Source organism: Electrona antarctica, assembly GCF_951216825.1.
Source record: "Electrona antarctica genome assembly, chromosome: 20".
Taxonomy (NCBI): Eukaryota; Metazoa; Chordata; class Actinopteri; order Myctophiformes; family Myctophidae; genus Electrona; species Electrona antarctica.
Genome location: NC_136801.1, coordinates 31,793,369 through 31,807,822, shown reverse-complemented (window position 1 = coordinate 31,807,822; position 14,454 = coordinate 31,793,369). Strand labels below are relative to the sequence as shown.

Genomic DNA, 14,454 nt, shown 5'->3' with positions numbered 1-14,454 from the left:
ATATAATCAATAGTGGCAGCCCAGTGACTATAAGTATTGAGCTCACCTTCAGTAGTTTGGAGAAATCCTTGGAGGTGAGAAGAATGTGGGAAGTGATGTCTTCAAAATGCAACTCAACTACTGAGATATATCTCACTCACTGAAATATATACTGCACTATATACAGTTTAACAAATATTGAGGCAACGGTTGCAAATAGCCCTGAGCATGAATGTTCAGCTGAATTTCGTGTAGACAGTAGGTAGTAAGTAAGTAAGTAAGTAAGTAAGTAAGTAAGTAAGTAAGTAAGTATGTAAGTAAGTAAGTTAGTAAATAAATAAATAAATAAATAAATAAATAAATAAATAAATAAATAAGACAGAGAGAGAGAGAGAGAGAGAGAGAGAGAGAGAGAGAGCAAGCACCCTTATTCCTACTTGCAGACAAATTAAGCCCCAGCTATCCATCTGGCTCTCATCCAGGAATCCTGACCAATCACAAATCAACAGTGCTGATTAGTAAGTGGTTGGTTTGGGGTCCATTAGGTGTTGGTAGCAGGTGTGTTGAGAGCAGGACCAGATCTCGCACCACAGTGATTCCAGACCAGAAGTGTTGGTTAATAGTTCCTGACACAGCAGGCTGGTTTGGGGTCCATTAGGTGTTGGTAGCAGGTGTGTTGAGAGCAGGACCAGATCTCACACCACAGTGATTCCAGACCAGAAGTGTTGGTTAATAGTTCCTGACACAGCAGGCTGTGTGTGGACCAACATGGCTCCTTTCTCCCTTCAGTCCAGTGTGGATTATGCCAAGACTCTGCTACCAGAGACCCTGGTCAGGTAGGTGACAACATCATAAGATTGCAGATCTAAAAGTGGTTAACCACCTGTAGTATACAGTATGAGCTGTTTGAACTTGTAAGATGTGTCATTGCTCATTGGGGGTGGCAGTGGCTCAGGGGTAGAGTAGGGATAGAACTGTGAAGTTCCCAGTTCAATCCCGGGCTCCCCCAAAGTTAGTGTTGAAGTGTCCTTGAACAAGACTAATTGCTCCCTATGTGTTGGTTGGTGCCTTGCATGGTTTCCTCCATCTGTGTGTGAATGGTTGACTGTGCATTACAGTACATTCAAATCTATGTAAAAGCTCTTTGGATAAAAGTGCTATATAAATGCATAATTTACCATTTGTATAAATGCACCAATAATGCACCATTCATTGATCGATTTCTCAAGTGTGTCCCTTGTCCGTTCAATAAGGGACACTTCTTTTAGTTTTCCAAATAAGCGAGGATTCCTTATTTGGCAACTCTACATTGAGTCACTTAGGCCTACTTCAGATGAAAGTGCTTCACAATGTATGCAACATGGTACAGTGGTGTTTGGTCCTGGTTCAACAGGTCAGTGTACAGTGTCCAGATGTCCATCTCACAGCGTATGAAGCCTGCCGCTAGGCCCCGCATCTTCAGAGTGACCACGGCCACTCGCAAGAGACACACAGCCATCGCCGCCTCATCTCTGGACGAACTCCTCGACCAGGTGAGGCGGAGATTAATAACTAATCTAATACATTTTTAGAGTAGGGCTGAATGATTTAGTACAAATCGCAGTCTTCCTGTTGTAGAATAAACTTCTCTTTGCAGTCAGAACTGCAGACTCACTCCCATGGCCATCTTCTACAACTCGTCTTAATTGCAAGCAACTCTTAGATCCTATTTTTAATATCTGGAATCTATAGAGAAATTGGTTATCTCCCTGGGACCCAAACTACTGAAACTAGTGAAAATAGCCGATCTACAAGCTCACAATGTGTTCAGTGTTGCTTGTAGATCTGCTATTTTTTGACTACTTCTTGAAACCACAACATGGATAATGTACTGTCAGCATAAATATTTATAATGGATACTGTACATGCAGACTGAACGTGTAGGCTACTAAGTCTGACTCTGAACGCAAGGTTGCACGTGTACATAGTTATAGACAATACTATTGTATTGATGATACAAAATGGTATAAATTAATATAAATCATGGTATTCTTTTTCTTTAAAACCTTTAAAATATTATTCATTGTGATACAGATAAATGGGAACTTTGTTCCCTTGATCCAAGCCGGAACACAATCAATTGATTGATCATAGCATGCTCCTGAAAATGCACATGTGGCCCACGCACATCTGAGTGGTCAGATGGGTGGGCTACGGCCACTCAAAAAGAGATTTTCAAGTGGCCCGTGTGATCCAGAACCATTGTGGTGTACCTTGTTGCTGCGCAGGCATCCCAAGCGTTCCTGCTGACAAGTCAGCTCCTCACGTTGGTGTTGGACGAGGACGGGACGCAGGTGGACACGGAGGACTTCTTCCAGTCTCTGGCTGACGACACGTCCGTCGCTGTGCTACAGGAGGGAGAGAAGTGGACAGGGAGCAAGGTGGGTGCTACTTAAAACCTCACAACACCAAACTATGGGCTGGAACTATACCATTATTTTTCTTTTATCAGGCTTGCTTTACTAGCATTGGAAAATGCTTGGTATAGTTTCGATCACAAAAACACAAAACGTAGGCCTACAGAAACTGATTTGATGACTGAAACAATGTAAGACATCTAATAATAACGCTTCATTATTTTAAGTGAACATCTCTGTATGATTGCATGCACTGCCCAGACGCCCCAAGTGGGGGGTGGTGCATTAACGCGTCACATTGTGAGCGTGTAGATCGGCTATCTACATTAACTGTATATATCTGGAAGAACAGGTCACTGATTGTATTGTTATTGAATGAGAAAAAGAGGTTGTGCATCAGCAATGGTTTTCAGTGGAGTGCCAAACCCAAATCCAATATACATCAAAAAATAGGAATTACAAAAAAAAATCTAAAGGTAGCACATCCAAAAATTAAACAAATGGTGGACAAAGTACTCACATTTCCATTTCTTTATTGGCACACACCAAAAAGGAACGCTTATGCGTTTCGGCTATGCAGCCTTCATCAGAGCAGTTTGTTTAATTTTTGGATGTGCTATCTTTTTGGATTTTCTTTTTAAATCCCTATTTTTTAATTATAAAAACTATTGTTATTGACTATTAAAAATCCTCAGGTTGACAAACTAGACATATGTCATGTTCTGGACACTTTATTCTATCTTGTGACGCGTAAACGTCCATAGACATTCTACACGGAAACACTGCCGTGTTTTGTTTGCAAATATTCAGATTTGGTCCGTTGAAACTTGTGTTCCAGGTGCGTCCGAGCTTCGAGCAGCACTGCAGGTGTGGGATAGCCAAGGTGACCTTTGACCTGTATAAGCAGAAGCCCAGGGACTTCCTGGGTTGTCTGACCGTCAAGGCCACGCTGTACGACATGTACAACATGTCCGTGGACTTCAGATGCAAGAGGGCCAAGCACTTCCTCAAGTGAGTGTCAACTTCATTAGGGTTTCTCAAGCTTTTAATGTCATGGTTCCCCTGCAGTTTGATATTAGGACCCTAATTTGATAAATGTGTTCCCCTCTTAATCTCTGGGACCCCCTTTTACTGAAAAAAGAAAAAGTTTTTATTTAAAAAAGAAATTGCCCCGAGTATCACTACAGTAATAATAGGCTACCTATCCCGAGTCGACATTTGCCCACACTTTATTTTTTATTTACTTTACACTTTATTTAGATTACACAGGCGAGGCGACCGCGACAGATGGGTCTCCTCCCCTCCTTTTATTACTCTATGGTCTCCTCTCCTCTCCTCCTGCCTGGGACCGAGGCTACTCCTCCTGTGTGTGACTGCGCGCGAGTGGGGACCTTAGAGGTGGAGACGTAACAGCAGCAGCAGTCAGTGTTAATGAAACCCCAAGAACCAGATAAGCTGGCGTTGCTTGGACCCGTGCGTTGATGGGACATTTAGATTTAAAAGGCGAACGGATGGAAGTGTGGATAAAAGCACGGCTGTGCGTAGCCCTGAAACATGACTGCCATGATAATCATCATGACAGTCATGTTTCAGGGCTAGGCTGTGTGCAACAACAAGAGAGGGGGACTAACGTTAGCTTCTCACGTTATCACTACAGCACAACAAGCCTCCAGACAGTCCGGTGTGCTTGTGAATGAAACATGTGGAAGCTAACGTTAATCTCTAGCGGTCTAGCCCCATATGGAACCTCTCTGTAATTCTCCAATCTGTTAATACAGCTTTCTTCAAAAGGGGCTGCTGACGTTCGACAATCTGAGAAACTAGGAGTTCAAAAACACAAACCAACAAACTCGTGTGTGTGAGCGCGTGTGTGTGTCCCAATACATTATTTCCGTTTTCTCATGCCCCCCCATGTAAATCAATATTGAGTATTCATATAGCCTACCAGTCGTTCTCAACCTGTGGGTCCCCACATGATTTGGGGGTGGGGGGACCCCAGATGACAGTGAAGTGACAATTTAAGGACTTTTAAGACTTTTATAATACCTCAAAGGCTCTAAAAGAAAAAAATACCATTACTGCATCAAAAGTAATCAGCAAACCATGCTATAAAAACTGGTCAAACATTGGCCAGATTATTAAATGATAAAGAAAGAGGCAACAATTGTGAAAATAGCCGATCTACAAGTTCACAACGAGCTTGTAGATCGTCTATTTTCACAATATTTATCTGTGGAACCATTCTGTTGCTTGTCTGGGTGGGGGGTCCCCAGTTCAAATATGATTACTTTGGGGTTGAGAACCACTGATATAGACTAACTGAATATTCCTAAAATTGCTAGCCTACCACCTTGATATAAAATAAAAATGTTGTAACTTGCGTAACTTTATGTAACTATACATTGATTCACTCTTATACCAAAATCCATTTGGAAAAAAGAGAAAAATCCCACCTGTGTGAAGTGAGGGGCGCTCACTTAGCATTATCTAACGTTTGGATAGTTGGTGTCAAGGTGACGTAATGTTTGCTCAGTAGTTGCTGATGTCTGCTCAGGAGGTTTGAGTGTTTGCTCAGACCGAAAAAAAATTAGAGGGAACATTGGTCATAACTCTATATGATAACATATGTTGATGCCATGCGTTTTGAGCTTTTAAATCAGCTATTTGTGCTACTTTTGAATGTGAATCCTGAAAAGTAGCCGTTTTGATATGAGGTGTCCCGACCCTATGCTATGAACGATAACCCAGTGTAAGACTTTAAATTAGCGCATCCTGAGCACATTTAAACTGTGTCCAGTTTTTACATTTTCCACTTTCTCGTGTACCCCCTGTAGTACCTCTGTGTACACGTACCCCCATTTTTGAGAACCACTATTGTACAAGAGAATATGCTTCCAGAGAGTGCTTTCATCATGATTTTAACCAATTCATTTATACTCCACTCTGTTTATCTGTCTTTCAGGGTCATCCTGCATTATGCAACGCATGTGACTCAAATGGCGGGTCAGTTACTACTGTACGCATCTACATCTTTACTGGAGGCCATTGGAGAGGACGATTAAGTGTGTGTGTACTGTGTGTGTGTGTGTGTGTGTGTGTGTGTGTGTGTGTGTGTGTGTGTGTGTGGTAGACATGTCTAGATGTTTTTAGTGGTGAACGCGTGAATAAATATAATGCTTAATTTGTATATTTTGAGGTAAACAGCATTTATGTGGAATTTAACTGAAGTTACTGTCAAACATGAAATGTGTCAAATGTATTAATAAAGATTGATTTTACAAAAATTATAGTATGTGTGTAATCTAGCAGGAGTCCTATTCAAACTAGTGATGGGAGATAAATCGGTATTGGCCTTAAACCAATTAATCAGTTATCTGTAAAATAAAATAATATATCGGATTTAGCAGATATTACATTTTATTATGTTGAAAAATAAATTAATGGCCTGAACAAGCCCTTTTGTGATGAAGGCTGCAAATTATATCCGTGTTTACTGGGGAAGCTTTCGAAAGAGTCAATAGTTGGAACATTAAAAAAAAATACTACATTCAAGAAGTTTATTTTGGGATATGAGCCAACATTTCAATAACTGTGATCCCTAGTTTTGGAATAAAGAGGCATTGCTTATTTTCAAATTCAGCCTTTTTGCAGAATGGACAAAATATATATTGTTTTAATACAGAATGAGATCATATTGTTATCGGCCATAACAATTATATCTATCGGACAAATTGTCTCATCGGTACATCCCTAATTTATGTCTGTAGAGTGTAGACACTCAAGTGTTTGACAATATCAATTATTCACTCCATGGAGACTAGAATTCATGGATATGTTGTGTTTTAGTTTGTCGCATTCCTAAGCCATTAATTTGATAATTGGCTGTGTGGAGCCAGAACCACAGTTATGGAGAACCACAGCCGGTTATCAAATGATTGGCTTAGGAATGCGACAAAGGGTCTGCATGGGGTGATTAATTGATAGAAAAAGTTTAGAAAAACTTTGGGTGTGAACTATCCCTTTAAAGCCAAAGTTCAGACTCTTATATCCCGATAAAGATGACATGGACTGATGGTCACTTCAGCTCCATGATGAATTTGTGTTTTTGATTGATTTATTAACAGTTTGCAGAATAACAGTACATTTCAAGTACAACTTGATAAAAAACTTAACTGAGTGGACGGCACCATAAAGCATTACACTTGTTTACAATAGGGCCCACCATTTTCAATTCATCAAAACATTTAGAGACGTACGAATATATACTTCTATATAGCCAAAACCAGAAAAAAATGGTTTGTACATGGTTTGTGTGTGTGTATATATTTTAATTACACACTTCAGATTCATATGTCAAGAGTTGAAAGGGAGAGGTGTGTAATTGGGTTAAAAGTGTGCTACACTAGCCTGGGTAAACCAGCTCGCCAGATTTAAAATCTGGCGAGCGGGGACCAGCTCGCCAGATTTAAAATCTGGCGAGCGGGGAGGGGTTTACCCAGGCTAGTCCTACACAGGACTTCCAGTCACACAAAGTGTTTAGTCATGTCTCTTAACATACTCTTGGTTCAAAGTACTGAACCTATGAGACTAAACCATTTGAAATCCAATTCAAACTTTGTTGAACACCGGTTTTCTGCCAGTACAATTATTTTTTTGGCACCTTGTAATAAAGCTTTATATTCCTACAAAACCTACATTAAGTGATAGAGGATGAGGTAATAAAAAGAAAATACCAGCGCCCCCAACTTGCGGCTGATGGACAAAATAATGCATTACTACATTTCAATCCAACATGATTGTGATATGGGCCATTCTGCACTAACAACTAGTACTGTTATGTTTGGTATATGATGCCAATGCTTTTGTCGGCTACGTTAAAAATGTCTACATTGTATTGCTTTTACTTAAAGCAGCACTATGTAACATTCCTCTTCTATCCCGGATTTGAACCCAGTTTCCTGCTCAAGTGGTGACATTCTTACCGTTAAGCTAATGGAGCCGGTCTGCTTGCTCGGGGGATTCATTACATCTTGACCATCATGTCAGATACTGTCTAGGTGAGACATTGATTGATTGATTGATTGAATTATTAGACAATATAAAAAATGCAAACAGCACAAGGTACAGTCAGGCATTTTGGTCCAAAAGGATTTCCGAAGAAAGACCTTGAAGTCTTGTTTAATAATAATAATAATAATATCTGGGACTTATATAGCACTTTTCATGACACTCAAAGACACTTTACATGTGGTGGGGCCAGGGGGGGGGGGACAAGACAAAAGGACAACTGTTTCCATTCAGGTCCCATGGACTCACACATATACAGTCATGAACAATAATCTAAAACGCAAGTTATGCATATAACTATGGTTCTATGAATACCGGATGACCGCCAGAGGGGCGGTGTTTTCAACACCTGGATATGCATCACGCGCTCGCGCATTGGTCGAATATTAATACCAACACTGTCACTCGTGACCCCCCTGTGGGCGTGAGCCACCGATATAGGTGCCCAGTTCACAGGGTTCATCCTCATGAAATCTTTTCGTCGGGATTCCGAGTGACAATGAACTCTGGCGGTCATCCGGTATTCATAGAACCATAGTTATATGCATAACTTGCGTTCTATTTCATACCTACTGACCGCCAGAGGGGCGGTGTTTTCAACACCTGGATGACTCATACCAACATGGTCACGAGGAACCTGCACTCACCGAACCTCAGTTGCAGGACAAAGAAGCGGACAGCACTGCCGTCGCCACAGGATGGGGGGCGGCCACATTCACCCTGTAGAAGCGGGCAAATGTGCACGAAGAGGCCCACGTCGCTGCAGCACAGATATCGGCCAGCGGGACACCCCTCAGTGCGGCCCAGGAGGTGGAGACACTCCGAGTTGAGTGACACCTCACAGGGGGAGCCGGCAACCCCCGGCGCTCGTAGGTCTGTAAAACGGCGTCCACCACCCAGTGAGAAAGCCGTTGTTTGGAGACGGCATACCCCTTTCTGTGCCCTCCATAGCACAGGAAGAGGGCGTCTGACTTCCGAATGTCTGTCGTCATGGCGATGTACTGCCTCAGGGCCCGGATGGGACACAACCCAGGGGCAGGGAGTAGCCCCTCCGCTCCCGGCTGCGGGGTGAAAGCCGCCAACCTGACTGGCTGGTTGACGTGAAAGGTTGAGATCCTCTTGGGGAGAAAAGAGGGGTTGGGCCACAGTGTGACCCCAGACCCGTCCGCAGCCCACCTAACACACTCGTTAGCTACAGACAGGGCATGGAGCTCCCCCACCCGCTTGGCGGATGTGATGGCAAGGAGGAAGGCAGTCTTGACTGATAACCACTTGAGGTCAGCCCGCTCCAGCGGCTCGAAAGGTGCTGAGCACAGGGCTTCCAGCACCATAGGTAAATCCCATGAAGGCACTCGGGTGACGTGTGGGGGGTGCAACCTAACGGCCCCTTTCAGGAAGCTACCCACCCATGGGTGAGACCACAGGGTACGCCCGTCGACTGGCACATGCCGGGCTGAAATGGCGGCCAGATACACCTTCACTGTATTGGGCTGAAGACTCTTGTCCAGCAGCATCTGCAGGTAGCGGAGCAGCACCGGCACAGAGCACGTGGCTGGGTCCACACATTGTTCTTCACACCAGCCACAGAACAGCCTCCATCTGTTCGCATACAGCGCCCTAGTGGAGGGCGCCCTAGCGTTGAGCATGGTGCGGACAACTGCCTGGTCACAGGAGTTCAGTAGGAGGTCCGGCCCTTCAGGGGCCAAACATGGAGCCGAAGTTGGTCCGGGCGGGGGTGCCAGATGCGGCCCCCTACCTGAGAGAGGAGATCCTGCCTCGATGGCAGAGGCCAAGGCGTCCCGTCGAGAAGTTGCTGGACCATGGGGAACCAAACCCTCCCAGGCCAGTACGGCGCCACCAGCAGCACCTTGTGCCCGTCTGTGGCTATCCTGTGCAGTATGAGCTTGAGTAGTGGGAGTGGAGGGAATGCATACAGCAGACAGTCCCGAGGCCAGGGGTGAGCCAGTGCGTCCTGCCCCAACGGGCTGGACGCTTCGTACTGGGAGAACCACTGAGGACAGTGCGTCGACGCACTCGAAGCGAACAGGTCCACTCCAGCTCTCCCGAACCTCTCCCATACCTCCCGAATTACTGAGGGATTCAGCCTCCATTCCCCCGGAGGAGGGCCTCCACGTGAAAGCAGGTCTGCAGCCTGGTTGTCCAGCCCTGGGAGATGCACCGCTCTGAGACTCGCAAAGCGAGGGAACGCCCACCGAAGGAGTCTCTGGGCCTCCTGCAGGGATTGCTTGGATCTGACGCCTCCCTGATGGTTTACGTGGTAGACCGTTGATGTATTGTCTGTCCGGACAAGGACATGTTTCCCTTCCAGGGCAGGAAGGAAATGCCTGAGGGCAAGAAACACTGTATGGAGCTCCAGTACATTTATGTGCTGATGTCTCTGCCGAGGGCCCCAGGCCCCTCTGACAGTTCTGTGATTCCACACGGCCCCCCAGCCTGAGAGGGACGCATCCGTCACAACAACCTCCCGGCGGGAGGGTATTGAGCCCAAGACGACACCCCGGCAAAGGTCTTGCCGTTTCTTCCAAGGTTCCAGCAACCGCCGGCACTGGCTGGATGTCCTCACAAGCCTCTTCTGGTGCCTCTTGGGGTCGAGGCCCAAGGCGTTGGTCCACCTCTGCAGGGGGCGCAAAGAAAGGAGTCCCAGGGGCACGAGTGTGGATGCAGCAATCAGCATGCCTAGCAACCGGAGGAGCAGGCCATACGTCAACCTTGTACCCCCTTGGACACGGGAGACAAGCTCCAGAATGTCGTCCACCCGCCGCGGGGAGGGGCAAGCTCTCATTGAGACTGAGTTGATGGCAATGCCGATGAACACCACGTCCTGACGGGGAGTCAGAGAACTCTTGGTGAAATTCACCGTGAGTCCCAGCTGTGCAACATGGTCCAGAAGGGCAGACGTGTCGCAGAGCACCCTCTCTCGACTCGAGGCGCACAGAAGCCAATCGTCCAGATATGGGAGGATCCGCATACCCCTGGCTTGTAGCGGGGCAAGTGCCGCTGCCACGCATCTGGTGAAGACCCGGGGGGAGAGAGAGAGACCGAACGGGAGCACCCGGAATTGATATGCCTGCCCCATGAAGGCAAAGCGGAGGAACTCTCTGTGATGTGGTGCCACTGGCACGTGGAAATAAGCATCCTTCAGATCGATGCTGGTGAACCAATCGTTGGCTGACACGGACTGGAGAACGTCCACCGTGCGCAGCATCCGAAAACGAAACACCTTCAGGTAGTGGTTCAACTGCCTGAGGTCGAGGATCGGCCGAAGCCCGCCATCCTTCTTTGGAACGAGAAAGTAAAAGGAGTAGTACCCTCTTAGCTGAGCTGCACCAGGTACACTCTCTATGGCTCCCTTCTGTAGGAGCTCTGCGATTTCGTGACTGAGGGCCCGAGACCTCAGTGGGTCGTCGACCACGGTCATTCTCACCCCGTTGAATGGCGGGGGCCGACGTCTGAATTGAACCCTGTAACCCTCGGATAGCGTTGCTAGCACCCAAGGGTCTGGGGTTAAGGCTTCCCAGCGGCTGAGATGTTGTGGGGTGAACCTGCTGGGGCCTGGGTCCGGGGGGTCAAGCCTGACTCCCCCGGGCCGTAGATGGTCCGGAGGAACGCCTGTTAGAGGCCCCACGCCTAGGCGCCCTGCCTGTGGGTGCCCGAAAGAAAGGCTGCGGGGGATTCTGTTGGGGTTGGACCTGCCGAGGGAAGGAACGCCTGCCTCCCGAGGAACCTCGACCACCAGCTGCTGGGTAGGAAGGACCCGAGTATCTGCCAGCCCGGGACGCAGACCTGCCAGACCCCTGGCGCAGGTCTGAATACTGCTTCCTGGACTTCCTTGCCTGAACACCACGTTCCAGAGCCTCTTGAGCTGCGGGCCCAAACACCGCCCCTGGAACAACGGGCAGCTTGAGGAGTGACTCTCTGCATCTGCTCGACAATGGGGCCTGGGCGAGCCATATCTGGCGACGGGCCATGGTCAGAGTAGACATCAGTCTGCCAAGTTCCCTGGACATATAAGCAAAGGCCCTGAGGGAACAGTCGCTCAGGCTCTGTGTCTGGGCATCAGCCCCCGCCATCTGGAGGGACTGGGATAGGGCCAGGACAAGATGGGAAAGAGAGTTGCCGAGACGCGCCATGCGAGCTGCTGTGTCGTAGCTCTTAGTCAGGTAGTCGTCCGTAACTCTACACTGCGCTCGTGGACAACGAGCATCCGGCCTGAGGGCCTCGTCCGGGGACACTACCAGGGACGCAACGGTCTCACCAATTGGAGGCATGCGGTTCAAACCCAATGTGGCCGCATCCTCCATGGCCGACAAGGCCCTGCAGTCCTGTGAGAAGTGGAGATTAGACTTTGGGTCCCCCCAACAAGACTGGAGCTCCTTTATGAAATCCGCAGAGGGCGGCACATTGAAGGACGTAGGCCGTTCAGTGCCTTTAAAGAAGGCATTTTGAGTTGGGGCCGTATTAACAGGGGTGTCAAGCCCCTGTCGTGACAAGGCCACCAGGATGGCCTGCTTGGTCACAGAGAGGTCGTGCCCAGGCATCTGAGGAGCATCCACCTCCGGCCCCAGAGAGCTCGTCTCTGAGCGGTTGGGCGAGTGTGCCTCGTCCTCGTCCTCTTCCGGGTCATCACGATCTGCATCAGTGCCAGTGAAGAGGGAGTTCGAGGCTGCAATGGACATGGCATCCTCCTCCCGCTCTCCGTTCTCACTGGCATGACCATTGTGGTCATCTCCGCCCTGGTGCCGAGGCACTGGAGCCAGAGTATCGGTGGTAGGAGCACAAGGCTGCAGGTTGAGCAGGAGGGCCTTAATCTGGGCAAACTCAGAGGCCAACGTATCCACCTTGTGAGCCATGGGGTCAACCATGGTGACAGTGGCTTCTTTGACCACAGTGGCTACTTTGGGCTTCTTTGAGCCCGCAGCCGTTGCCCCCGTAACCTTGCGTTTACGGCGATCCCTCACCGGGCATTCAGGCAACAGGGTGGGCATTCCTGAGCAAGGTAGGTCGATAAGCGGACTCTCCATTGCAGCCAACCTTGCAACCCTCGCCGCATAGGGCATGCTGCCACAGTTGGTACAAGCCTCCTCCGTCAGCGCTTGTTTCAGATGGGCGATGCCGAGACAGCTCGGGCACATATCATGGCCATCGTTCGGACTCAGCGAGGCCGAGCATTTACAGATGCTGTTCATGATGGCAAGAGATAAAGCAGTGGAGCAACACACACTCCCAGTGCCTATCACAAAAATATATATATATATATTCACACCGTAGCAGTCCTCGCTGAAATACGGTGGCAAGCAGCAGAGCGTAAAGCACCCTCAAAGCCTATATTAATACCCAATAGAACAGGGCAATTAATAAGAGATAAGTTAACTCAGCACTTGGCCTTGAGTGAGTTAACCGAATACCACAAAGTATTCACACCGTAGCAGCCTTCACGGTGGAATACGGTGGGAGGCAGCAGAGCGTAAAGCACTCTTTGTCTATAAATCAAATCAGCCCTTGGCATTGAATGAGTACCACAAAAGTATTCACACCGTAGCAGCAGTCGCTGAAATACGGTGGCAGGCAGCAGAGCGTAACGCACTCTCAGAGCCTATATTAATGCCAATTAATAAGGAATAAGTTAGATCAACACTTGGCGTTGGATGAGGTAATCAAATACACAAGACAAAAATCTCCACACCGTAGCAGCCCTCGCTGAAATACGGTGGCAGGCAGCAGAGCGTAACGCACTCTTAAAGCCTATATTAATACCCAATAGAACGGGCAATTAATACAAAAAAAAAATAAGTTAACTCAGCACTTGGCATTGAATGAGTTTAACCGAGTACCACAAAGTATTCACACCTTAGCAGCCTTCACGGTGGAATACGGTGGGAGGCAGCAGAGTGTAAAGCACTCTGTGTCTATATTGACACCCAATACAATGGGGCAATTAATAAGGAATAAATCAAATCAGCCCTTGGCGTTGAATGAATTAACCAAAAAATAACCACACTGTAGCAGCCTTACTGCGAAATACGGTGGTACTGGCAGGCAGCAGAACAAAAGCACTGCCAATGCCTATGCTAATGCAAACTACGAGAGCAATTAGCCAAACAGATATACAATACTCACACCGTAGCAGTCCTCACACTGCAATACGGTGGTAAACGACAGAGCGCAAGTCACTCTGTACGTATCAGGATCGTAACTTTTTAGTAAACGGGACAGTTTGTCATATCACCACCAGTAAACCCAGTAGTATCCAGCTACAACGATAGCGGTGAAGCGAAGAACACTCTCGTTGCTAACGTTAGCACAAACACAGCGCGCAGACGTGCGGCGCTGGTTCTAAACACACGCGTTGTCAAACAACAGTAGAAAGTAATAAGTATACTCACGTGCGAGCTGGCTCACAGAAACACTCCGTTGCTACAGAACGCACGCCAGCAGCAGCGGCGGGGCGAAAATCACCCTAAATGCTGCAGTCTGTGACTGTCTGTCACTTCAAACTTACCTCACAATGACAATATTGTCGAACGTCCGTATCGAACGCACGGGGGGGAACCCCAGTCGTGAAAACAAACCACGCGTGTCTCTGGAGGACACAAGGTAGCTCCAACCATATATATATGGCTCCAACCGCGTTGGTTTCGAGACACAGTAGCGTAGCTGTTTAGTTTCAACGACCTGCGCTTTTCGAGGCGAAAAGATGAAAGAGGATGAACCCTGTGAACTGGGCACCTATATCGGTGGCTCACGCCCACAGGGGGGTCACGAGTGACAGTGTTGGTATTAATATTCGACCAATGCGCGAGCGCGTGATGCATATCCAGGTGTTGAAAACACCGCCCCTCTGGCGGTCAGTAGGTATGAAATAGAACAGCAATTGGTCACCTCCTCTCTCTCTGCCCTGTTGACAGGTGAAATTGTAGGCCTGTTTTAAAGGAGGCCAGTGATTTGCTTGTTTTAAGGGAAGGGCATTCCACACCTGAATAGCAGTGCTGCG

At 47.6% G+C, this 14,454-nt stretch overlaps 1 protein-coding gene across 3 annotated transcripts; it reads left to right on the top strand.

Moving 5' to 3' along the window:
• The first annotated feature begins 520 nt into the window (after positions 1-520).
• cidea (cell death inducing DFFA like effector a) lies at positions 521-5,659 on the top strand. 3 transcript variants are annotated; one of them, XM_079489504.1, is made up of 6 exons: positions 521-815; positions 1,373-1,511; positions 2,247-2,399; positions 3,214-3,386; positions 5,338-5,447; positions 5,487-5,659. In XM_079489504.1, exons 1-5 carry the CDS (start codon positions 748-750, stop codon positions 5,435-5,437), a joined length of 633 nt encoding a protein of 210 aa, XP_079345630.1. In that variant the 5' UTR covers positions 521-747; the 3' UTR covers positions 5,438-5,447; positions 5,487-5,659. The 3 variants fall into 3 exon arrangements, with proteins under 3 accessions (XP_079345630.1, XP_079345629.1, XP_079345628.1); XM_079489503.1 differs by having other exon boundaries at positions 5,338-5,454; positions 5,506-5,659; XM_079489502.1 differs by having other exon boundaries at positions 5,338-5,659.
• Positions 5,660-14,454: the final 8,795 nt, after the last annotated feature.